We start from the raw sequence: 26,058 nt of genomic DNA, 5'->3' as shown, positions 1-26,058 counted from the left end.
ATGTATTGATGGCATTATTTTTGAAAGCATCCTCCCTTTGCACAGTACTGTATATAATGTAGTTTCTTTCTTTCTTTTTTTTTTTTTTTTTAAAAAAAGGCTAAAAACTAGAAACAAAACTAAAACAGATGTGCACTGTAGTTTTACCAAACCATAGAAAGTCAAGACAAGTTTATATGTAGAGCACAGTATCATACAAAAGCAACTAAAAGTGATTTACAGAGTGAAAAAACAGTAAAAATTTGGTTAGGACATAGACACAGGCAGCCATCATACACACACACACACACGTACGCACACAGATCTAGTTAAACTAATACATAATAATACACATTTGGTGTTCTAGTGAGTATTTCTGGCAGCAGGATGATGTAAAGTAGCAGTCAAAAGTTTGGCCACACCTCATTCATTCATTCATTTTTTAAACATTTTTACCATTTTCTACATTGTAGAACAATACTGAAGACATCAAAACTATGAAATAACACATATGGAATTATGTACTAAACAAAAAAGTGTTAAACAAACCAAAATGTGTTTCATAGTTTTAGATTCCTCAAAGTAGTCACCTTTTGCTTTGATGACAGGTGTGCCGTGTAGAATTGTTTCAAAGAAAGCACTGCTGAGGGAGACCAATAAGAAGGAGAGAATTGCTTGGGCCAAGAAACACCAGGAATGGACATTAGACCAGTGGAAAGAGGAGGTGTGATGGTGTGAGGGGGCTTTGCTGGTGACACTATTGGCAATTTATTCAGAATTCAAGGCAGTGACACGCCATCACATCTGCTTTGTGCTTAGTGGGACCATCATTTTGTTTTTCAACACACCTCAAGGCTATCTGACCAAGAAGCAGAGCGATGGAGTGTTACATCTCATGATCTGGCCTCCACAATCACCCCACCTAAACCCAATTGAGAAGGTTTGGGATGAGTTGGGCTGCAGAGTGACGGAAAAGAGCCAACAAGTGCTCAGCATATGTGGGAACTGCTGGAAAAGCAATTCCTGATGACAACGTCATGAAGCTGGTTAAGATATTACCAACTGTGTGCAAAGCTGTCATCAAAGAAAAAGGTGGCTACTTTGAGGAATCTGAAATATGAAAGATGTTTAGGTTAGTTTAACACTGTACTGTTTACTAACCTACATGATTCTATATGTTATTTCATAGTCTTGATGTCTTCAGTATTGTTCTACAATGTAGATAATAGTAAAAGTACAGAAAAACCCTTGAATGAGTAGGTGTGTCCAAACTTTTAACTGGTACTGTATGTGGTAAATAAACTACAGTGTGTTCATGGTGATGAAGCAACATGTCAGCCAATGCAACAACACAGCTTAGTTTTTAATATCACCAGCCTCATCCTTTAATGAAGATGAGAATGTCCAGAGACGAGGCTGTTTCTGTCTTTGTGTCGAAGTGAAAAAGATCACTGTTCTGTTTCTTCCGATGGGGGGCGCTATAGCCTCGCGGTGAACCGCTCCCTGGTGACCGGCAGAGCATTCCTGAGCTCTTGGTTTATCAGCACCATCATCATCATCATCAGCACCGCCAGACGTGTTGTTGAACTGTAACACCCATCATTAGCCGCAGGACGAGCCGTTGCTTTGTTGAGCTTCCGTGTCAGGACCTACGTCTGACAAGAGGTTTGTCTGCAGCCGGCTGACGTAAGGCGGCCTCCCCTCTCCTCCCATAAGCCTGTGCACACACCCCCCCCCCACCACCACCTCCTCCCCACCCCCAGCCTCACCCTCTCACCCTCCACACAGAAGAAGCAAAGCATGAAAACTCAAATCTTTTGGAAGCTTTAAGGAAAAACATTCCCCCATTTCACTTCACATTTTTTTGGGGGGACGTGGACGGGTGGAGGTACAAAACACGGTGACAAAACCCAATTTTTTGAAGAGGCAAGCTTTTTTCTTTCTGTGCTATCTGTCAGAGTTGGCCAGACTCCAGTAACTTGTCCCATTGATCTAAAGCTAAAACAGCCCTGTGCGCCCACACAGCCAGGCCTGCGAGGGAGCGGGGTGGGTGTAAAAACATTTTTTCACCCTCGTGGGGTTTTTTTTGTTTGGGCTCAATCCCCAGCTCTTTCAGGGGGCATAAAGAAAGCGCTGCGCTCAGCAGGGTCATGTGGGCGAGGCCCGGGGGGTAGACTATAGGTGGCGATTAGGGCCTCTAATGTGCAATGAATCCTCTTCAAATCACATGATATGAACTAATGTCGCCATTTAATGATAAAACAACAGTGACTGGGAGGGGAGAGCCGCTGTGTGTGTGTCGATGTGTGTGTGTGTGTAGATGCAGTGTACAGCTGCATAGAGGACAAGAGGGCAGGAATGGATGACAACTGCATTTCTCAGGTTGTGTGCCTCAACACATGGTGCAGGACCGGCCGAAGGACGGGAAACAGTTTAGCTGGGACGTGGGTTAAAGTGTAACAAATATCCTCCCCAATTTTTCTTCCATCCATCTTTTTTGGATACTTTTGCTTGTACTCATCTCTCATTATGCACCACAAATGTCCTCTGATGCTTGTTTATTGCATTTTGCAGAAGTTTTGGCTTCTTCCAAACTGAGGATGACAGTATCTGGATTACATTTGATGGACAACAAGCGTCTCACACCTACAGATACAGAGCAGTGTAACCTTGGCTCTGACTGGTGGTGAGGGGGAGTGAGGGGCTTGCATTAGGTTAAATTTAGGATGGCTTGACCCTATTTGGTGAGCCATAGCGAAGCAGCGAGTGCAGCAGTCCCTTCAGCACAGAGTCACCAAACTCATCTTTTTCCAAAACACCCACTGGCCAACACATCAGCCGTCCCTCCGGCAGGACACGCACGCACATACACACACGCACAGACACACACACGCACACACACACACACACACACACACACACACACACACACTCACACACAGTTCCCCTTTGAAGCCAGGATGACATTCCCTTCTCCCATATCTTTAACCACAGCTATTTCTCTCCTCTCCATATCATCTCAAACGCAATAGTTTATCCACAAGTTGATATTAAATAGTTTAATAGCTCTTATGGGTATATTGTTGATGTGAACTGTAATTGTGACCTTTGGCTTCAAAAAACTAAAGGGATTCACAGAGTATATCATCACTGTCAAGTGAAAACATCCGGTGGTGGTTTTTCTAATTGAGGGCTGATATGTTCCCATGTTAGAATGAGAAAAACATTGCAATGCTTGGTGGTGAAGCTGAAAAACAAGTATTCAGCAAGTATTTTACCCAGAAAGAACTGAAGAACAGTTACCATTTTTTAGCTATTACCATGAGAAGGAACCAGAAATCCCTAACTGGAGGTTACTTGTACTCACTGTTTTCAGGTACGAAGTTTCAGTCTGTAGACCGTTTTCAGTACCTGCACATATACAGCATCATCATCAGAAGATGATGAATGAACTTTATCAGCTGAAAACCAAGAGTACAGGTGTTTCCAAGTAACGTGGGATGTACATATCATTCAAGAGAAATATTATATTTTCAAGAACTTTCAAAAGCTACACAACAAGCGGTGCACGGGAATCTGATGGTGCTCAAAAACATTACATGCTTAGAACAGTATTTAACAGAAAATAAGTACACAAGTAATACATCAACAGAGCATGAATGACTTCCAATGGAAGCTCCTTAACTATTGCAGAAACCAGAGCATCAGCAACAACATGGTGAGAAGACATCAGTCGCATCCTCACATAGTGGGGTTCCACTCGACAGTCGTTTACAACATCCCTAAATAAATTGCCTGGAATGTCAACTTAAGATAGTTTTCCTGCCCTGCTGACCCCTGTTCATGTTAAGAGGTAAAAGAGATCCCAGGATGAAACTGAAGCTGATTTATGTGTGCCTGACAGGCCACGAAAGTTGTTGCAGTTTAAGTCCAAAGTGAGGAGATGCTGCTGCTCTCATCCTGCCACTTTTACATTTGTGTAAAGATTCATTTGTTGTTTAGCTGACTGCTGGAGCGAAAGACGGACGGACATGATCAAAACATTCTGCACTTTTAGATATTTTCAGTTTTAGGAATTGAGATATTTCCTCAGAAACTTCACAAACAGTCATGATGAATGTACCCTGGTGCATTTAGCACTGGAATAAAGTCAGACGGGTGCATTGTGGGCACTGTGTCCATACCCTCGCCTGACCTGTAGGTGTCCCCGCAGAGCTGACCTGGCCTCACATTATTCTCTCATAGTGCTCATTCTCTCTCCCCTAAACCCCTCCACCCCCTCAACCCACCTGCGGCCCCTCCCTCTTCCCATGCACTGACAGTCAAAACAAGCCGCCCCACATGACTGCACACTGTACAAATGCTGCAACATTACATCATTTATAGTACGAACAACGAGAAAAAGTATGTAAGAATGTCCCTTTAAGTGAAGTACATTCAAAATGTATCAGGCCTAACTGACTAGATCAGGGCCAGAAAGATGTTCACCCGTTTCTGACCAGCTGCTCCTGAAACAGCATCACTGAAATGGACTCATTTTCTCCAGCAACCAATAGATGCTGGATCCAAGAGAACTCAGGCAGGGCTGTACTGTATCTTTGTGGATAGTAAGGCCATGACCTCAGTGGTGTTTCTGGAAATGTGGGAGGATTTAATGACCTAAGAAGGAGTTAACATTATAGGCTGATTCCATCCATTTTTTTTCTCCAACATGTTTAAATTGGACTGTTTCTACCAATGGAATGAAGGGATTTTACATTTCTCCACCAGAAATGTTCTCCTGGAAGTGTGAAGAAGGCTTTGTCATGATCATGATTGTCATACAGGGGAAATAATTTCCAGAAAATATAATCAAACTGTCGATTAATAAATCAAATGTGAAAAATTACAGAAAATGTCACTTTTGGTACCTCAAACATTCTAGGGGTTGTTTGGTGTTGCTTTGGGAGGATGTGGACTCACCTCAGTGTTTATAAGATCCTGCTATGGCACTGGACTCAGATGAAAGGAAAACCTCAACTTCTCTTTACAAAATACAGTCAAAGCATTCTTTCCTCAGAAAGTTTGGTTTTCAACAGCTCACCTCACTTTTTTTCTGAGGAGTAATTTTGAAAATCAGTCAGAAGTTTAACAGTCTGGTTCCAAACTAGAAATGTCTCTGTCAAACAAACCAACATTTTTCCATGAGCCAGCGGTCAGGCCTCCCAGAAACAAATTCATCACACTCCTGAAATACATAAAGAGGGGCTGAGGTATTTGTGCTGTGGGCTGAGTGTGAATTTGTTAGGTGATTAAAGGCTAAATATAGCCTCCTGTCTGCTCTGAGCTGTAGACTGGTGACTTGGTGGCAGACGCTCTCTTTCTGTAGTAGTTGCTTTTCCACCACAGGGCCAAGTGGGGCTTCACAGGGGCCAGGGGACTTCAATATGTATAAAAACCACCACTGAACATGTATTGAGCTTAATGTCTTTCATTTCTAAAAAGGTCGACATGTTATATTGTTATTTTTCTTTTGTATTTTCAGTGATAAAACATAACAGTAGAAAATGTTATTCCAGCTTTAGTATATGGAATCAGAGGGCTTCAACCTCTGAGATATCCAAACTGCAGTCAGTGCAGATAGAAATTTTAACTCCAAACTCCAAAGCATCTGTTTCTAAAATATTAGTGTGTTTTGTATTTCAGGTTAAAACTTAATAAAAAAGACCAACATGTGAATGTAATGTTGTTAAACTCGATGCCCTAGGCGCTGAACTCTCCCTCCTGGACATGAAAGCAACATTACAATTATAGTCAAATGTTTAAATAAGTCTAATGCATTGCTTAATTGTCTAATGAATTGCATGAGGTGAAATGTGGAGGTTTAATCATTTGATTGAAAAATATATTTTGATTAGATTAATTTACATACAGCAGATTTGCAGACTATTAACTACTAGTAGTGATGGGTGTGCACCACTGTGTGACCTCTGAACTTTTGACCTCACCAGCAGCAAGCTTTCTAACCTGACCAGTGTGTTGCCCTCCCAAAGCATCAAGTTCAGATGCCCAGGACCTACCATCAGGAGGAGGACTGAAAAGAAAAGCTTTACTTTTAAACATTCCAACTGATGGTAGCTGCCAATGTTTGTTGTTTTCTCAACTATTTTTTCAGGTCTCAGAAATATAATTACAGTGGTGATCTTTTGACTGGTACTGCATATATAATGGAACTGTCAGAAAACACATTCATGCTGTGAAAGTATGATTTAATTGGTGCTATACCACCTGGGGTCCACAATGCAGGGAACTAATAAATGGTCCAAATATCAGATCTGTATCACCACTGAAATCTAACCAATGGATCCTTTGGCAAAAGCAATCTGAAAAGTGTGGCTCAAAGAAATGCTGCTGTATTTGTTACTGTATTACTGTTGCTTCTGCATTGATTTGGGAAGAAACTGTCCCTGAAAAGCACTGAGCACTGTTTGTCCCTGCAGTGGAAATAAGCCACTGAGTGAGTGACAGACTGAGGCCTCCAGTCAGTCGTGCCAACAGATCAACTATCTCCCATCACTCCTCAGCCACTGGACCCAAGAGCTCAGCACTCATGTACTGTACTCTGTTGTTGGAATCAATGCCAAATATCCTGTGCTAAGTAATGCTTCCAAATCCTTACACTGTTTTTTTTCCTTTTTCAACTATTTAGCTCATTATCTAAACTATTGGGTATTATATTCTTCTGGGTAGTTTTTCTTTTTTTTACAGAAGGATCAGTGAAGGATAAAGAAAGAAAGACATTAAATGTGAGACTAATATATTGTTTAAATGATAAAAACATACTGGATCTGTGTGATGGAACAATGATTGCCCACAAAAATATAGTTGGCAAAAGACACCAAATATATTCCTGGAATGATCCTTTGATTGTCAGTGAAGGGCAATTCTGGATTTCAACAGAGATTCAAAAAGACCCAAACTTGAACCTACCTCTGTCAATATTTTTCATGATATTCATTGACATGACATTTAATTAAATGACTCTATGTGGTGCAACAATCATGGAGACTAACTCACCCAACTCTGCTGCTCTTCTAAGTTTTTTAGAGTCTTTTAGCTCGTTGTTTTGGTTTACAGCTCAGAAATTTCCTGTATAGTTCAATCTAAGCGGCTCTCTTTAACCCCTGATAAGCAGCCAACAAAGCTTTGATGAACTGACTGCACACAACCTGCCCAACAGGATTCCTGGATTTGAACTCCCCAATATTTTTCTCAGTAGTTGGTGGAGACCAAACCAGAGCTGAAAGTCAATTTATCAGGTGGATAGAAACACCAAATGAAGTATCTCCATGTCTGCTGGATGTGTGTAACAGTTTACTAACACGTTTTTCATAATGACTTTGTAAGCCAGCGATATAGGGGGTAGCTTTTTAGGTGTCTGCTTATTTGATGTTTTTTGTCCCCTATTGTACAAAAAGTGTAGTAATACAGGTTTAAATGAATACACCAAATTTAGGAAGATCAATTTAAGCTAGTAGAGACAAAAAAATATCCATAGTCTACATGGTAATTTATTTTTGCCTGTGTTTGACATTAACATCTTAGCATACTGTGTCAACTGATAGCAAACTCTGTGCTAACCCGTTAGCATGATTTAATCAATGGATACTGCCAAGATAGCAAAAGTTCATTCAAAATTGAGTTATGGACAGAAAGGCGGTTTTATTGTTGGGGTCGAGAAATCTACATTGAATCATAATTTTTACAGTAGTCACAGAAAAATGGTTAATTGTCCTACCTACCTGACATCTTTGGCCATCTGTGATGAAGGAGGTAAGTTAAAGTCAAACTATGTCATGATATTTTAACTAAGGACAATACAAGGTTAGCTTAGTCATGGCAAATTATTGAAAAGGTTGTGGGGAGCAGGCTGCACTAATTTGCTCAGAAAAAAACAAAATAAAAAAACAGAACGCATACCATGGTAAGTAGACCACAATTTTACAGTTCTTTAGCTAGGTATTTGAGAAGCTAGGTATTAGCTAGGTATTTGAGAAGCTAAAGTAAGCTACCTATGTTAGCTGGTAGGTGTTTAGCTCAGCAATGTTAGCTAAAATTAAGCATGTGTCCAGGATGTTTTGCAAAGCAAACCTTTGCTGTCTTTATCATTTATCTATTGCTGTAAACAGTCAACCAGTTCAGCTAAAAAGGTGTCATTTTAAGACTCATTGTCCACAGCAAATATATTCCACTTAAAGTTACTGGTAATGTAAACTAAATATCAAGTCAACTACACAGATAAGATATGTGAAAAGATACATTTGCTAGGTTAGCATCCAACATCCTACAGCTGTACTATTAAATGTCAACCTTTGGTTAAACTTGTAATTCACGCTTATTCACTAACATTATATTTTCTATAATTACGATTAGGCCTATGTGCTTTCATAAGGATGCAAGAATCCACCACAGACCAGTGCCACACCCTGTACCCCATACTGCAAGAAATGGTATGTCAGGGGTATTACTAGGCCCATACACACTTAGCTTTTACTATATTAGTAGATATTTGGGGGATGTGGAAGAGTTACATGTAGCTTGTTAGTAAAAGTTAGTCAAGAAGTAGCAAATTTTAGTTTTTACATTTCTGTTCATGAAGGGGTTAAATAAACAAGCTTCAGTTTAAATTAGTCAGTTTAAGAGGTGTGGGTACCTTCAGCTTTTATGCTAAGTTAGGCTAAAAACACCCCAACTAAAGCTTGTACCTGATGCAAAGATAAGAAAGTGATATTGTTCTTGATCTCATCTCACTCTCTGAAAGAAATCAAAATGTAAGCTATAAATTGTCAAACAATATCCGTGTATTCTTTTATGTCGGCCTAAAAACCTTTTGAAGAATCTTGCATTTAGTTTGTCTACTTGTCCCTGTTTGTTCTTCTACTGAGTGTGTTTTAGCTGTTGCTTTGTTGATGCCCACAGTGCTCAAAGATCAAAATGAAATTTCCGCGCAGCCATAAATTTCACCCACCCCTATCATGTATTGCACTGTGTTGTAAATGGTCGCTCAATTCTTGTGATGGTGCAGACTGGGTTTGTGATAGATGTGACTCTTAGGTGCAAGACTGACACAGCCGTCTTATTTTAATTATTTCTGGATGTGGTTATGAAGTGGATCCGACTGTGTGTGTGTGTGTGTGTCTCTGGCTCAGCGTCACATTCTGACATTCTTCACTGGAATGCAGAGTGACGGACTGAGCAGTTGGGAGGTTGGAGGTCAAAGAGTCTACAAAGAGAGTAACGTCAAAGACACTCAGAAGCTTCCCTGATGCTGATGTGGGCTGTATATAACTTAAAGAGCAAACAGGAAGCAAACAGTTCAAATGAACAGGAACTGTATGATCCCAGAAAAAAAATGTTGACAGATTATTAAAGTGGCAAAACAAATATACAAAAAACAAAACAATACTAATACTAGAAAAATATGCTGATGAATGTACAAAAATGAAAAATGCATCACTGATAAAAAAGGAAATAAATGAAAATAACTGAGTAAATAAACAATAAACAATAAACAAACATAAGAACTATAGAAAATGCAACCACTCATAATTATGGGGTAAGTACAATAAATTATTTTCATTTTCATAAAAGATTAACATCTTTTTGTACATCTATTTTTATGAGTATATTCTTAAATCACAAATTAAGAGTAAGTAATATGAGTCAAGTTTTGTACTTTGAAGCACTTACTGTACACATTACATCTGTCAGCAGACAAATTACTAAAATATTCTTAATGGATTCTCCCTAAGCATCACAGTAGAACAGTGTTGACTATTTTGACCTTAAAAAAAACTATAGAAATTAAGTACAGAAAATTGAATAAAAACAAATACTGAAATATATAGCACATAAGAAAAGCATTTATGATCTCTGACAAAAAAAATCTCCACTGAGCAAACTCCATCAGCTGATGAAGACTGTGAGATGTGGTGGAAAGCCCTGGAAAACGCAAGTAAGTATATCATTTTAGTCAAACTACTATTTCCAAGTTTATAAGGAGTTTAGGGTAAAGTTTATTAACATTATGAGATATCTGTATTATTCTTGATCAGTGGGTTTTACATCATTTGTTGTCACTCTACTGAGTTAATAAAATAACATTTAATATCTAAAAATATTTAATATAATTGATTAATTAATTAATATCACTGATAGTTATTAGGTGTACTTCAGGGACATGGTGGCCAAGTGGTAATGTGTTGGTCTTGTATCATGGGTTCAACCCCCATTCATACCTTCACTTACATCTCTAATCTTTGATACAGCTCGCTAAATTCAAAATGTCATGATTAAATAAATTCATATGATATATTCTGGTTAAAAATTGTAGAGCTTATTACTCTTAACTGCGTCTTCCAGTGTTTCAAGGCAGTTTGAGGCAGGGTTTTCAATCAAGTTTTCACTCTTACCGGTTATGTCTTTGCAAGTAGTCAGCTGCATCTCATGTGCTGAATATATGATCTTCTCAATTTCTATTTATTCTACAACAAGTTGTATCTGGTATACAATCTTGCTCTTCCCTCTTCAGAACTAGAGGATGGAGGATGGGTAAAGATCCTGGAAGTTTACCTGCCAACTGAAGATGCAACTGATGGGAGTCTTGACCAACAAGAGTGAAAGCCCAAAAATTCACTCTTCACTCAAAATTCACTATTAACAACAAATTACATCAGAACAGCTCTGAAGTCAAACAAACAGACCATCTTTAACTGCAAGGAGACGTGTATGTGCTACCATCGGAAGACTGTTGGCTCCAAGACAATTTGGAAATAATCGATTCAATCTCTGATTGATTAGAAGAAAACCCAGTCCCAATGAGCAGGTATTAAAAGTGACATGGAAATAGGGCTCTGGTTTTGCCTTTCACTGTATTCTAGTTAAGAAAAGATGTTATAGTGTGTGGATGTAATGTTGTTAAATCAAAAAAGGCCACATGGTTGTGGCATGGTGCTGGTCTTGTAAACCAAAGATCATGGGTTTGTTTCCCATCTATGCCATAATTCTGTTGCTGATTCCCAAGTTCATATTAAAAGGTTCATCTTTTGTTGGCTGGAATTAAATCTATAGACTGCTGGGCCCCCTTTGTTTATGTTTGGGTTGAAAACCACAGATCACATCTGTTTTTAGGTATTAATGGGTCCAAGTCAAATTATGAGTCTTCATTTGCAAATTGCAAGTCAAGATGCACATCTTTTAGGACCATTGAAATGGCATGGTGTTTGAACATTTTCCTTTTAGCTGAGACCGAGTCCAAAGGCCTAAAATGCAAGTACTGTTTGTCTCTTTCATAATTATTAATTGCTGTTTGGATTTTTCCAGGTTAAATCTTAAAACTTTAATTATATTTGCTCAGGTCAAGTCAAGTCTGCAGGACTCATGTATTTTGTGACTACAGTGCAAGACTCAAGTCTACAGCTCTGCCACTGATGTGTGTAGGATCGATGAATTTCATTCATTGTGTAAAAGTGAAAGCAAGAACAACAAAATATGGTACAAAAAATTTATTTAGTAACAGTTTTGTAAACATTTGAGGTAAATGAACATTTACATCAACTTGTTCTTACAAAAGAATCATTCATACACAAGGCACTTCTCTTGTTTAAGACAGCATTGAAAACAGGTTGCTGTTCTGAGCATTGTGAGATGGTTCACACTCCCTGACGAGCCAGAGAAATCATGCTCTGCATGAAACGTAAGAGGAGAGAGTTTGGAGGAGTCACGGGGACGACGGGTTTTGAACACAACATCCTGTCAGGGCTTTATATGCAGGGTTAGGGAAGGGCCAGCTACCCAGCTAACATTCTCTCAACAGTGGAGTCGTCTGATATGACGTCTAACCAGAGTCCCAACCAGTCTGTGAGAACATACTGAGTGAACACGCAGAAAAACACCCTAACTGACTTTTCTCTCTCTCGCCGTTGTTTTTTTTAAATCTTCAAACTCATCATTATCAGTTTCGGACAATAAGCTTGAGATAAATAACAGTTTCTTTTTTGAATACTGCCTTTTCTGTGCCGCTGCATTTTGCTTTTAAGACATTTTTTCCTTTGAGGATCATAGAGATTGGCAGTTTGGTGTCACGCTCTCTCTCTCTATTTCTATCAATATTAACATCATAGAACACCATTTTTCTTTCCTAAATGTGCAAATCTTTATCAACTACCAAAATGTAAACTTTAGGAATCAAAAAAAAAAAAAAATGCAGGTAACAAAGATTTTTTTGTCATTTTGAACAAGAAACATGGATTGGGAAAGGCATGCTTTTACCTATGAGTTCTGCCGTTGTATATTTTCCTCTTTGTGTTTCTAGTTGCACTGGATGTCATTAAATCAACTGAAGTAATGAAACATTATACCTATATGGGTACAGATACTCTTACACCATACAGTACCATCATTTTGTAAACCCCCTGAAAAAACAAAAAAGCTGGTACCACTTTACACTGCTCTTACTCCAGTGTATTAACCTGCACATTAACTACTGGAAAAGTATTGTCCCTATAAAATACTGTGCACAAACATATAGTACTTGTGTTGTTATGCCCTGTGAGTGCAATATGTCTAATCCAGATTATTGAGTTTTCACACAGTATTACTGTGTTCTTAGAACACTTTCCCAAAGGTTAACTCAGAGTTTAACACAGTGGATTAAGGTTGTTGTAAAGTTTTTAAAAAAAAAGCTTTTTGAGAGTGAGTGCCTGGGTTGTGAATGAACTAAACAGCACAGTAACACAACAGAAACAGAGGACTGTGGCTGCTGATGAATTCAGTTAAAAGTTTGGGTTTCTAAAAATCTCTAAGAATCAAGATTAACACAACAAAAAAGAAGCCGTCAAGTTTGACTTCACCGTGGCATTTTGCTTCTCGCAACGCCAGTCGTTTTGTCCTTTTTAAAATCGTAGCTGTTTCGCAATCACAAACTGACTACTACAAGTATGCAATTTATGAGTAAAATTCAATTCAGTTTTTAAAAAAATAGCACTTTTCAGAATAAAACCAATGAAGAAGTATATGAAATGTGTGACAGTGAACGTCATTTAACTCCCAAAGTTGCTCTCAATGTTTAAATTTGAGGATTCAAAAGAGGATTGTGGATTTCAGGGCAAAAATATCTGCCAACAATCTAACTAAAAAAATGTACTTTCTAGTCTAACCAAAGAGCTTTGGGAGGTTGTTTGTCTGAATGACCTTGGAGAATTTTGGTATTCTGTATATCAAATGGTGGCTGCCATGTACTTTCATAGTATTTTCAAGATACTTTAAAGGCAATATCTTGTCATGTGTGCAGTTAGTGGAGAGCATTTTTCTTTTCAGACATGTTAAGTGAAGGCAACGCTGACAGAGGCAGGTATAAGGGACTCTGTTCCTACTTTGCTCTTTTGTCAACTAACAGCATAGGGGGAACGTTTTGATCTCTATGTTGTTGACAATGTAGTGTTCGTAGAGACCCAGGTGCATTCTGGGCATCACAGGAATGACTTCTACCAGTTTTGACCCATATCCCTTCCACACTGCGCCTACTATTCTGAGGACTCTGGGGATATCACATCAGTCTATTCCTCTCCGTTCTGCCTCATTTACAATATTTATCATCTCTGTAAGAAGCGCTGAAATGAATCATGGGTAAAACCAAACCAGCCTACCTTGGCATGCAGATCTGTGAGTAAATCGGTGAGTTGTAGGGCTACATGTGCTGGCATGCACAACCACAAGGAACCACAATACATGTAATGTTTGTTGATAAAAACTACTTCCTGGATGAAGTATTGTTAAAAAAACAGGTGTTTGTTTTGGTAAAATTCAGAAAGTGCTGAAGCAAAAGGCCCTCCAGGTCAAAGGTCAAATGCTGGAACAAGCTGTTGACATATAGAGCACAACACCGTGCATGTTGGTGCTGCCAATTTGATTGTGCAACCAGATAAAAAGGATGAACAAGATATATGAGTGAATTGTCTGGCTACACATCGAGTGACTGATCTGTCAACAGTGCCAGCTGCCTGTGCTTCCTCCATATAAAATGAAAAATATTCAGTCATCACCTTGACAAATGATCATTTTCCGTTGAAGTAATTAGTCCGATAGGCTCAACTAAAAGAAGAAAAAAATAGAGAAACATCATGAGATCTGCCCCCAAAACCGAACAGGTTGGTAAGATGTGTCCATGTTGATGCAAAATTATGACATCACAATGTCCTTTTCTCCATCCGCCGCCGTGAGCAGAGCCTTCTGACTTCATAGCACTGCATGATCACATTTTGTATGCATCATTTAAGACCATCCAAAAAAACAAACCTTGCCTTAACTACTCTACAACTCACCGATTGCACTAAATCAATGACTGCTGCTGATCATTTCCTCATTTGCCTTACTTCATTCAATGCTTTCCTGTCTCTTGTCGTCTTGCCTTCTCTTGTTTTTTTTTTTTTTGTTTTGTTTTTTTGTTTTATTCATGTGTGTGACTTTTTTGTCTGAGAATGACCGTTTGAGGGTGGGATTGGGGGAAGCGGATAATTGGTCAGGGAGGGTTTCGGGAAATGAAAGGGCTGAAGAGATTTAGACAGCCAGGTCATTCGGCCTGGCCCTGATGCTGCTGCTCTTGCTGGCCCGACTGAGCCGCCGAGGGTCTGTGCTGACCATTACTGGAGGCTCATGCATCTCCACTGTGGTGGTGGTGACGTGGCCATCCTCCTGCTCGCTCTTCCCCCCACCCCAGCTGCCTGCATTGGAGCCTGTGCCTGGGCTGCTGCTGCTGCTGGAGGCGGCAGCAGCAGTAGTGTTGGTGTTACTGTTGGTGTTGCTGGTGGGAAGGAGCAGCGCAGCATCGACGGGCTGCTGCTGCTCATTGTCGGTGTTGGTGGCGGAAGAGGCGGAGGGGGAGGGGGAGGTGGCCTTCATCTCCCGAGTCTGCTGCTCGGTGGCCAGGTTGGCCCAGTTCTGCTGCGTAGCCAGCCTGTGGTTGTTGTTGTTGCTGATGTAGTAGTGGGAAGAAGGGGAGGGCTGACGGAGGGACTCCTCCTGCTGGAGGTCGTCCACCTTAAACTCTGCTGCTGAGGGCACGGCTGCTGGCCCCATGGGTGGCAGGAAGGCCCCACTGCCCGCCGTCACATCTGTGTAGTTGGGAGGATAGCTGAGGGTGGAGGGGGCAGTTCTGGAGGCCGAGGCCAAACACTCAGGCTCTGCGATGTTGGCACGGCGCAGCGACGCATGGTCGGGGGCGAACTCATTTTTCATGCCCTGTTTAACTTTCTTCCATCCAAGGTGATAGATCTCTAACAAATTCAGCAAAAGAGACACGCAAGCCACCACAAGCATAAATATAATAAAAATAGTCTTTTCAGTGGGCCGCGATATGAAGCAGTCCACAGTGTTGGGGCAGGGCCAACGTGCACACTTGTACAGGGGCCTCAGCTGGAAGCCATAGAGGAAATACTGGCCCAAAATGAATCCCACTTCAAACAGGGTCTTGAAAATAATGTTGAACACATAGGTACGCAGCAATGCACCTCTGATACGGATTTTGCCATGCTCGTCCCTGATAGGCGGCTTCTCCTTCTTGCCGCCACCTCCTCCTCCACTAGCATCTGTACCATTTCTATAAAGGAGTTCTTTCTCCTCTTGGAACCTGTTTGCTTTGCGCAACTCCTCCTCCTTCTCTTTCCGCTTTTCCTCCATGCGGACGATGTGCAGCACATGGCCCAGGTAGATGAGAGTCGGCGTGGACACAAAGATGATCTGCAGCACCCAGAAGCGGATGTGCGAGATGGGGAAGGCCTCGTCGTAGCAGACGTTCTCACAACCAGGTTGCTGGGTGTTGCAGGTGAAATCAGACTGCTCATCGCCCCAAACCTCTTCGGCCGCGGCCCCCAGCACCAAGATCCTGAAGATGAAGAGGACAGTCAGCCAGACTTTGCCGATGACCGTCGAGTGCTCCTGAGCGTTCTCCAACAGCCGCCCCAGAAAGCTCCAGTCGCCCATGCTTCAAGATTTCTAGCCTATGGAGAAAGTACAGGCTAGAGAGGACAAAGAAAGGAGGAATGGCAAAAGAAAAAGAGGAGAAACAGACAGCAAGAGCGTGAGAGAAAGTTAAATAAATGTCAACAAATTTGCTGAATATTCTCAAAGTTGGTGAGACATGTAAGGCCTTACCCCGATGTTAAACACTCTACACATACGAACACACAAGACACAAGGACATGGATGAGAGTGGAGGTTTCGACTAGACTCTGACATATTTCTTTTTTACATAAAATGTTTAGTACAACCCGGTCTTTTTAGAAAACTGCTAGGTAGGCGTCGGTAATCGATAACAAATCGAAACACGGCATTCGCTTCAAACACAGACACTTTTTAGCAGCTCATATCCTGTATAGGCCACCTGTTTGACTGAACCCTGGTTCACTCTCCCTTTCTCTCACTCTCTATGTCGTGCCTGTCTCTCTCTCTCACCTGCTCGCTCCACTGCCCAGCAGGCATGTGCTGAGATCAACATTATAATGTTCGAAAACAGCATTTAGCAGAGATGGGGCTCTGGGGTGGCACACGCACACACACGCACACACACGCACACACACACACACACACACACGCACACACACACACACACACACATGCACATACACACACACACACACACACATGCACATACACACACACACACACACACACACACACACAGATATGCACACACACACACACACACACACACACACACACACAAAACACCCTCCCTTCCTCTCTCTCTGTCTATCCAGTGTAATACTAAAGCCACAAGGATCAAATAGAAAAATGTAACTCTAATTATGTAACATAATAATATAGTACAAATTCTGGTGAGATTTTTAAGTTTAGCTGAATTAAGCTGTTTTAAAGTTAAGAGTTAAGCTGTTTTTAAGTTTCAGTCTAAATAACATAAATCATTCAGTTTATGACATGACAGAAAGTGGTCTATTAACATTATCCCAGAGCCCTAGGCAACATCTTCAAATACCTCATTTTGTCTGACCTACAGCCCAGAGATATTCAATTATGTAGTTATGAGACAGTGAAAAGAGGAAATTCCTCACATCTGCAAAGCTGGAGCCAGAGGGTGTTTGGAAATTTTGCTTGATAAATGACTTAAATTATTAATCCATTAGAAAAAAAGTGTTGTCAATGATTTTTCAATTTATTGATTGGTTAATTAAACGACTAATCTTTTTAGAACTAGATCTGGTATTTGATATGATAACATGTTAACAAGGTTTAACAAGACACATGTATGAAGGGATTCTGACCTCTTTTAATCCCCTTTAAAAACAACCAAGTGACTTCTTAATTGTGGTCAGAGATGAGCCATTGAAACAGGCTTTTCAAACTAAATTTACAGGTTTAGTTTAACAAGATATGTTTCCTCATCAGTCCTCATGTGATGGACTAGTTATAAATATGTTTTGAGCGAGGTAACACCTGTTGTTATTCTTTACATCTTTTACACAGCCTTATGTACACCACCCGAACACACACACACACACACACAAACAGAGAAACTTACTAAAATATTCTTGTGTTAAAGGTAATAAATCCATCGACTAGGGTTCACAATATGTATGACACCTGGAAGAGAAAAACATCAACAGTTTATTTACTTTTAACAGACTTTAAATGCTACAAATGCTACACAAAAGAACAAATAAAAATATATAAGATCTGTGCACATGTCTGATCAAAAATGTCATTTAATTCCTTAAGTCCTTCTTATTTTTGGGGGGACAGAGTTTTTATTTAAAACTCTGCCTGGATATAGTCTAAAATCACAGTATGGTTTTCTAAACACAGTTTGATTTTGAAACACTTGATATTATCAGGCTAATCGAGATTGGTAAGACTACAGCAATTAAACCCATCTTAGAGTCAGAAGGTCCTTTTTAACGTTCACTATTAGATCGTGGGACAACCATTAGTGGCAAACATTTACACTTCTCTCAGTTGCATAGGTATTTGTGGCATTTCTGTCGGATGGTGATGAAAGTAGCAGACAGAACCAGGTTCAAATACAAAGACATACCTACCAGCCTGACAATACAGAGTGTGCCAGAGTCCCCAGACTCCATAAGCTTTGTCCGGCTTTTGTCTCATTCTTGTTTATTAAAACTGAAGCAACTCTTAATTACCTGATAACACGCTGCTCTTCATTAAGTTGGCCTTACTTTACTCCCAAATAAGTGCAGGATAATATTCACAGCAGTGTGTGTCCGCCATACCTTTAGACTGGAGATGTCATACTTAAATACGAAAAGCAAATCCATCTGCCATCATTGGTGCCATCATTTGAGTGCGTTGAAAAGCGTGTAGACCTCCCGCGGCTGCAGCGACCCTCCCTCTGTCTCCCTGATCCCAAAACCGCAACCTGCCGCCCCTCTGACAGCTCAACAAACTCTTTTTTAAATGCTGCCACACAAACTCATTCATGCACAAACTTCTCCAGGCGTGGAGTCTGTCTGTCTGTCTGCCTGTCCCGGGCCGTTAACTTGTGCAAGGAAAAGTTTTCCTTTGTTGCTATTAGTTTTTGGAGGCGGCTTGGAGTCGGAGATGGGGCTCGGTTAGACGGAGCTGCCTCCCGTTTCCAGCCATGTCTGGACTGTCACATTGTGTGACCATGCATGAGTGAATCCACAGAGTCATCAGCCTGTCCGGAGTCACACCACGCCCCTGCCAACCTCCCCTAAATCTTTACAGTATGTGCGCAAAAGTTGCCCAAAAAAAACCTTTCCCAAAACTTCCGCACTATTTGTCAAAAACTCACCGGAGCATGCTCTGAACTTCACCAAAGTATCCCCGGAAAACCGCTGGAAAACCTCACCAAACTTTTCCCAGAATATAAATCCTTCAAACTCCAGCAACAGTCTATCTAAAAAAAAAAAAATTATACCGCTCATATTTTAAGAGAAACTAAACCCACAGACACACTGTGGTCTCCCTCAAAATAAAACATTATTTTGAGAGATTCATGGAAACCATATAACTTGTGTACAAAATGAAGGAAAAAACACAACGTGAGAATAATGCAAACCTCTCTGTCTCGTTAGAAACTAGTATATCTAACAACTAGAAAATTAAAAAAGGAGGAAAAAAACCCTCCACACCCCACCCTGCTGGGTCAGTTGCAGAAAGGCATGGCATTACATGTGGCAATGTGAAACACACTAACACACACAAAGAAATGAAGTACACAGTTTTGTTTTACTGATTTATGGAAAAAAGTCTCAAAGAGCAAAAAGACTTTAAGGATCAAAGTGCGAATGTAATAAAAACATCTCAGATACAAAACACAATAATCACAAACATTTAATTCCTTCATTTTTTGCTTAGGAAGCTGTTCCATCTGTTCTCTGCTGTTAGAGGCGGGCTACTAACCCTACAATTTGGGAAAAATGTTACAAATAACAACTTGGGACTGGAATGATCAGGCTTGTCCCCTAATAACAATGTTCATATAAAGATGGCGCTATCACAAATTTAGCATTAAAATGTCATTTTGCTGTTACAGAACGTAAGAAGTCAAAGGTCAAAGTAGAGCAGATAATGCATAACATAACAAATATTTAAAAGAAAATCAAAAATATGTTTCCAAATCTGCATATAGAGGACTTTAGAGTGCATGTGCTCTGTGATACTGCATATCTCTTGATCTTTGGTCAAAAACCTTTTTCACCCCCTGAAACATGTCAACGTTACACTTCAGTCACATAACTTCATCAACTGCATCAGTTATGTAATGCCAACATACGACTCATCCAGATTTTCTCTTCATAATTTTGGAATTGACACATCTAATTGGTTGTCTAACTTGTCTCACATGCCTCTTTCTAATGTGTTCCAATCACCAAAAACGCTTTTCTCTGTTCACAAAAGGTGACTTTTTTTTAAAGAACACAGATGAGACTAATCCAGCTCAGCTATTCCTGGATGGGAGGGAGGACAAAGAGATCGACCGTGGTTCCTCACATTAAGAGGGCGAGTAGTAATTAGTGTGGCGGCTAAAATAAGGCACATGCTGAAAGCTGATACAGCCAGCTGGGGTCAGCACACACCACAACAACACAAGTCAAAATAACACAGGAGCAGGGCTGGGCTGAACAGGACAACTTCTGGATGGTATTTCATAAAGCAGGATTAAAAATGTTGATAACTGTGAGGGAGACTTATTTGAATCTACCTGTATATTTTAATATTGAGTTTAAGCATATTAGTTAGTTGTGCCTTGTAATGGTTGATAATAATAAAAAGGAACTTTCAGAAATAGGCCCATAACAGTTTTCTGTATAACTTGATAATCCTGCTTTGTGAAGAAAAAAAACAACATTGGAGGGCTATAAGCATCAAGAGGCAAAAACAAATGTTACAAAATGCAAAATGAAATGTGAGAAACACACTGTTAAAACACATTGCACTCTTTGATTCATATCTGTAACCCACCACAAGCCTGACAGGTGTTCAAAAACATGAGGCATCTTGATTGAACTTTAAAATAACTTTCTATATATTTGAACACCACTGAATGGTGAATATTTCTGAGTCATGATATTTGTTGTTGCGCCTTTTTTGACAGTTTAATTTGCAGATAAATTCTATAATTCCAGTTACAAGTCAATTCTTTGCATTTATACAGTATCATCTGTGGGTGAGGTTTCTAGCTCTGACAAAATGTCCTGCGCAGTCCAAACATACTGTGTATATTTTCATATTTTCATCACCTGGCATGCATGTGTGACAACAGGCAACACCTTCTCAGTGTGTTTAGATGTGTTTAGGTTATTTCTCAAACTCATGTAATGAAACGCTTTTTTTATATTTCAAACACTTTCAGTTCAAGTAAAAGACAAAAGGACATTCTGATTTGATTGAACAGCAAAGACATGCAGCATCGTAACTATTAAACTATTGCAGTTTAGTAGCTAGGTAAGTTTTTTTTTTTTTTTTTTTACCATGTTATATATTATTTATCAGCAATCCTCTCTCTGTGTGTAATCCAACTCTCAGAAATAGGCAGATAAAAACATAAAAATTATACTCTACCATTATTCATAGAAAGTTATGATGATTTTAGAACTTAATTTCTTGCTACAGTCACACATTTCAATACAGAAGTGTTAAATAATAAAAAAACAAACTCTCAGCCACTTTTATCAGTTAATGCACAACATGACTTCAACCACATTTAAAATAAAAAAGTCAACTCTTGTAAACTAGACACTAAAATGTAATCTCAAAGGCACTTGGACCTGTTTTATACTTCATTCTCCATGACTTCATTTGTTCTTCTTCCTTCTCTTCAACATGAAATAAATCATCCTAAATTTCAGGAAGGCTTTGTGCTCTTAGGGGTTCCACTATGAACCGCTAGATGTCAGTGTAGACTAATTCTTCTCTGGTTCAAAACCTGACCAGGCACGCATGCAATGAATTGCACATTCCAGCAATTTCAAACTAGAATCAATAAATTAAGACAAAAAGCTCCATCAAAGTCTATCAATCATCCACTGTATGAAAAGCACGGTGGCACTTGTGATACCTGTGATTCAAAGATACTATCATGTATGAAAAATGTTCTGTTCTACGTGAAGTCATTTTGGGAACACAAACAGACTCTCAAAGTAACACTCACTGGTGGGAATTCTACTAGATTCAAAATTATATTGTTGTGTGATTTGTGAGTTGTTTTTTGCATAACAAAAGAATGTTTTATGGCCTTTATTGGCAAATGCAGGGAAACATCATCACCTTCCTCAAGTCAAATACACATATTATAAGTGATTTCCCTATAAATGGATGTGAAAGGCAGGTCATCGCAACTACAGAAGCTGAACTATTTTCTTTTGTGGTAATCCTAAACTCCCACAGCCTCAAAATCTGTTTCACCTTGCCATAAGACAATTCAGGAGGATGCTTGGGTTTAGAGCCCAATAACCAAACTGTAGACACAAACTATGACCATGTGCGGTTGGATTTACAGTTTATGCTTTCCTCTTCCTCCGGTACTACTCAACCACTAAAGGTCATCCTTCAACACATGGTCTTGTTGCTGGACGAATCTGTGGAAGAAGACAGGAGCATCTCGTTCTTCTTGTTCTGCAGAAGGGCATTATCCCGTGTCACACTGTCTGTGTGGGCGTATGGGTGTTTCCTCTTGTTCCTGGTCGAGCACCTCATGAGAGCCTTGACAATGAGGTAGCACAGCTCAGCTACGTTAAGCACCATGCAGATGGCCGATGAGGAAACCATGAAGATGGTGAAGACGGTCTTCTCTGTTGGCCTGGAGATGAAGCAGTCCACCTTATTGGGGCAAGGCCACTGCTCGCACTTCACCAGCCGGGGCATCTGGAAGCCGTCATAAACGAAGTAAAGTGCATACATGAAACCGCCCTCAAAAATGAGCCGGAAGAACAAGCTGCAGGTATACGTCCACCACAGTGGGCCTGTGATTGGCAGACGCCTCTTCTTCAGTGTCTCCAGGTCCTTATCCGTCATCTTCTCTGTGCCGTTGGAGGCCAGCATGGTCCTCTTGTCCCCACGTTTCCTGTAGGCGACATGCATTGCCACCAGCAGGGCTGGCGTGGATACAAAGATCAGCTGCAGGCACCACAAGCGGATGTGTGACACGGGGAAGAAGTGGTCATAGCAGACGTTCTTGCAGCCGGGCTGCTGCGTGTTGCATGTGAAGTCTGACTGCTCATCACCCCAGACACTCTCAGCTGCCAGAACCAGTATAGTGATGCGAAAGATGAAAAGGACAGAGAGCCAAATCTTTCCTAGACTGGTGGAGTGTTTGTTGACACCGCCAAGCTGGGCATAGAGTGTCCCCCAAGACATTGTGGATGGTCACACAACCTGTAGAAGGCAGGAATTCAGAGGATAAACAGAAAATTCATTGTGTTGCTGGACATTTATGTTCCTCAAAGATCCTCTAAGTGTCTGAAGGTAAGGAGTTGTACCTGTTGTTAGAATATAATTCTTTACTTAGTAGATAGGTTTTTGTTATTTTATTGTTGTTGAACAATGTGTGTAGACAGAATATATGACTTTGGTCATGAGTGAGACCCACATGCTTGAACACAGAGGGCCAGGTCTATGACAGTCAGCACAACAGAAGTATGAAAAGTTATAATCTGCCATTTAATGGGACACATTTGCACTCAAGAAAAAATGTGCAGCATTTCCCTCAGCCGCCCCTCCACCTGGATATGTCATTGTCATCACTGCCTTTCAACATATTTTACTGTATTACCACTGCTAATATTATTTGATTACTATTTAAGCATTAATAGTTCATTATCAGCAGCATAATCACTTTGAAATGTATCAAAATTGTGATTTACTTTCAGAAGCGCATTATAGCCAGTAGGCTTTCAGTACTTCATGGCAGTGACTTTGATTTAATGAACATCAGTCAAAATACTAAAGTATTAAGTAGTAGTAAAGAGATGATAATGAGATGATACTGGATCTTGGATAGAATAAAATAACAAAGAGGAGGATCAATACCATAGGTTTCCATTAAACCTACCCATTTCCTCATCTTAAAACTCTATATTAGCTTTACTTTCATCCTTATTATTGCTATCCGCAAAAAGAAATCCTTCTTTTCACAAATCTTGAATGGCTTTAAAGATTCAAACATTTTGTTAATTAAAAGCAACTAGGGATTTTTAATTGTATCTCTGTTTTGTTTTTTGTTTTTTTAAATTTTACCTTCAAGAAATTGAGCCTATATACAAATTTTGTTTTGTTGTGTAAATAAAATAGAAAAGTGTTTTAATGACATATGCCTATCACTTGCTAAACAGACATAAATCCTGCTTACTAGTGGGACTACACAATAACGAAAGGCCATTATTATTAGTTAATATTATAAGTAGTTGTATTGTTGCTGTAATAGGTAAATGAACTCAATGAACTCATAAATGTTAACCCCGGCATAACAAGACTCACCTGTTTCTGTAGAGCTTGTCCAATAAATATTAAGAGTTTTCCATGAAGGGAAAAACAAATGTCCCTTTAGTCCTTGTTTGTAGTCTGAAGAAAATTGTTCACTGCGCTCCAACTCAAAGGACAAAATCAGAGTTCAGCTCGTTGGAGACAAAGTTTAACTTGTCTGGTCTGAAGCTTCTGAAGACACAGGTGTGTCTTCAGAGGTTTTTCATCATCCCTCCTGCAGACAGGGAGGGAAGAGGAGGAGCCAGGCTCAGGGTGGGGCCAGTCAGGCACCCAAGAGACAGTAATCAGTGTCAGGACTGACTCAACAGCTGTCATTGGCCTATTTTCTTTCTTTTTGTGCATGAAGACTGCATATTCATAGAGATTCATTTGCAGATTGGAGATTTTTGTGTCATGAATACATGAGAAATCATCTCATTGGTTGAGTTAAATCTCACTAGGCAGATCTTCACAGACAGTTTTTCAGTTTAGGTAAAGGGCACTTGAATCATGAAATATGAACGAGATAGCACCAGTTTGCATCTTTTAGTCTTTTTAGTTTGTGTTTGTTTAGCTCCAAAATATTAGCTCCTTCCTCTGTGTATAGTATTATGTACATACACATATACTTATTTATAGATATATCCCATTAACTTGAATGGGAAAGTGGTCTTAGACTTTTGGACCCCACTGTATGTATATATATGTACAGATGGGAGACAACTTAAAGGAAAACCAGTACAGGTCTGAATGCTTGACCCCTACAGTGAGGGGATCCGGCAGCTCTGTTATGCTGTGGGGGACATTTTGCTGGCATGGTTTGGGTCCACTTGTCCCCTTAGAGGGAAGGGTCACTACAAATCAATACAAAGTTGTTCTGAGGGATCACCTTTATCCTATGATGAAACATTTCTATCCTGATGGGAGTGGTCTCTTCCAGGATGACAATGCCCCATTCACAGGACACAAGGGGTCATTGAATGGTTTGATGAGTGAATCATATGCTATGGCCTTTGGAGTCACCAGATCTCAACCCAATTGAATATCTATGGGAGATTTTGGACTGACGTGTTAGACAGCACTCTCCATCACCATCATCAAAACACCAAATGAGGGAATGGTGTTCCTCAGCTTTGGCATTGATTCTACAAGTCTCTGGAACTCTTCTGGAGGGATGAACACCATTCTTCAAAAATATAAAAATGTACATCTTAGTATTTGATATGTGCCCCTTTTCTTTTGCTTTAATGACAATATGCACTCGAGCAGGCATGGACTCCACAAGTTCGTTCAAAACCTGATGTCTACCCCAGCATGATTTGACAAAATAGCTTCTTGTGATGTCAGGTGTAGTGCAGGTGTTCATTTCCAGAGTAGGCAAAACACTCCCAGACTTGAATATTCCTGCCACCATTGTTGACGTTGGTTTGATACACTGTGGTATCATTCTCTCTCCTGTTCATCTCCTTACATACACCCTTCTGTTACTGTCATAAATCTCAAACTTGGATTCTATAACAATTTGACTTCTGACACTTTCACTTAGTTCTGATGCCATGTTTCCCACTATCACAATGCTACTTAGTAATCAATGATCTGCTGGAAACTTACAACAGGTCAACACTGGCTGCAAGTTGAATTACTTGAACGAGCCTCTGATGAGTAGATCAAATCCACCTGAGTGTCATCTGAACGCTTCAATGGAAGGGATACAACTCAAGGAAATGTGACCTTTCGTACAAAGGAGTTAAGTTGGTCAATGCCCCAAATTTGCTTAAATTTGATTGCTGACCTAGAAATAGTGCAGAATCTTCAGTATTTCTTCTTCATTTTACATGTCATAACTTCTTGTGTTTTGAAATGTTTCTGAATCCCCAAACTTTCTGATTATTTCCATGTTTGCTGTAGAGATTTCATAGATGTAGGCTACAGTACAACCATGTGATGTCTGTGGCCTGATATTACTGTGAAATGAAGTCTGCAAAATAAGCAGAGCAGAAATGTCACAGCAAGTCAAAGTAGCACTCGTGACATGTTTCCATTCCTTGTTTCCTGGGATTTAAAGCAACACACATCATCGATTTG

At 40.0% G+C, this 26,058-nt stretch overlaps 2 protein-coding genes across 2 annotated transcripts; both read right to left on the bottom strand.

Moving 5' to 3' along the window:
* Positions 1-12,699: 12,699 nt before the first annotated feature.
* Positions 12,700-19,077, bottom strand: gja3 (gap junction protein, alpha 3). Its single transcript, XM_067604349.1, has 3 exons — positions 18,261-19,077; positions 17,552-17,613; positions 12,700-16,031 (listed from the first exon to the last, which is right to left on the bottom strand). Exon 3 carries the CDS (start codon positions 15,994-15,996, stop codon positions 14,575-14,577), a length of 1,422 nt encoding a protein of 473 aa, XP_067460450.1. The 5' UTR covers positions 15,997-16,031; positions 17,552-17,613; positions 18,261-19,077; the 3' UTR covers positions 12,700-14,574.
* A 2,657-nt stretch (positions 19,078-21,734) lies between these two features.
* On the bottom strand, positions 21,735-24,196 carry gjb8 (gap junction protein beta 8). Its single transcript, XM_067604348.1, has 2 exons — positions 23,989-24,196; positions 21,735-22,887 (listed from the first exon to the last, which is right to left on the bottom strand). Exon 2 carries the CDS (start codon positions 22,867-22,869, stop codon positions 22,063-22,065), a length of 807 nt encoding a protein of 268 aa, XP_067460449.1. The 5' UTR covers positions 22,870-22,887; positions 23,989-24,196; the 3' UTR covers positions 21,735-22,062.
* Between the last annotated feature and the right edge of the window lie 1,862 nt (positions 24,197-26,058).

This window comes from Thunnus thynnus, chromosome 11 (assembly GCF_963924715.1).
Source record: "Thunnus thynnus chromosome 11, fThuThy2.1, whole genome shotgun sequence".
Classification (NCBI taxonomy): domain Eukaryota; kingdom Metazoa; phylum Chordata; class Actinopteri; order Scombriformes; family Scombridae; genus Thunnus; species Thunnus thynnus.
Note: the sequence above shows the minus strand (reverse complement) of the source record. Positions and strands in the feature narration are given on the sequence as shown.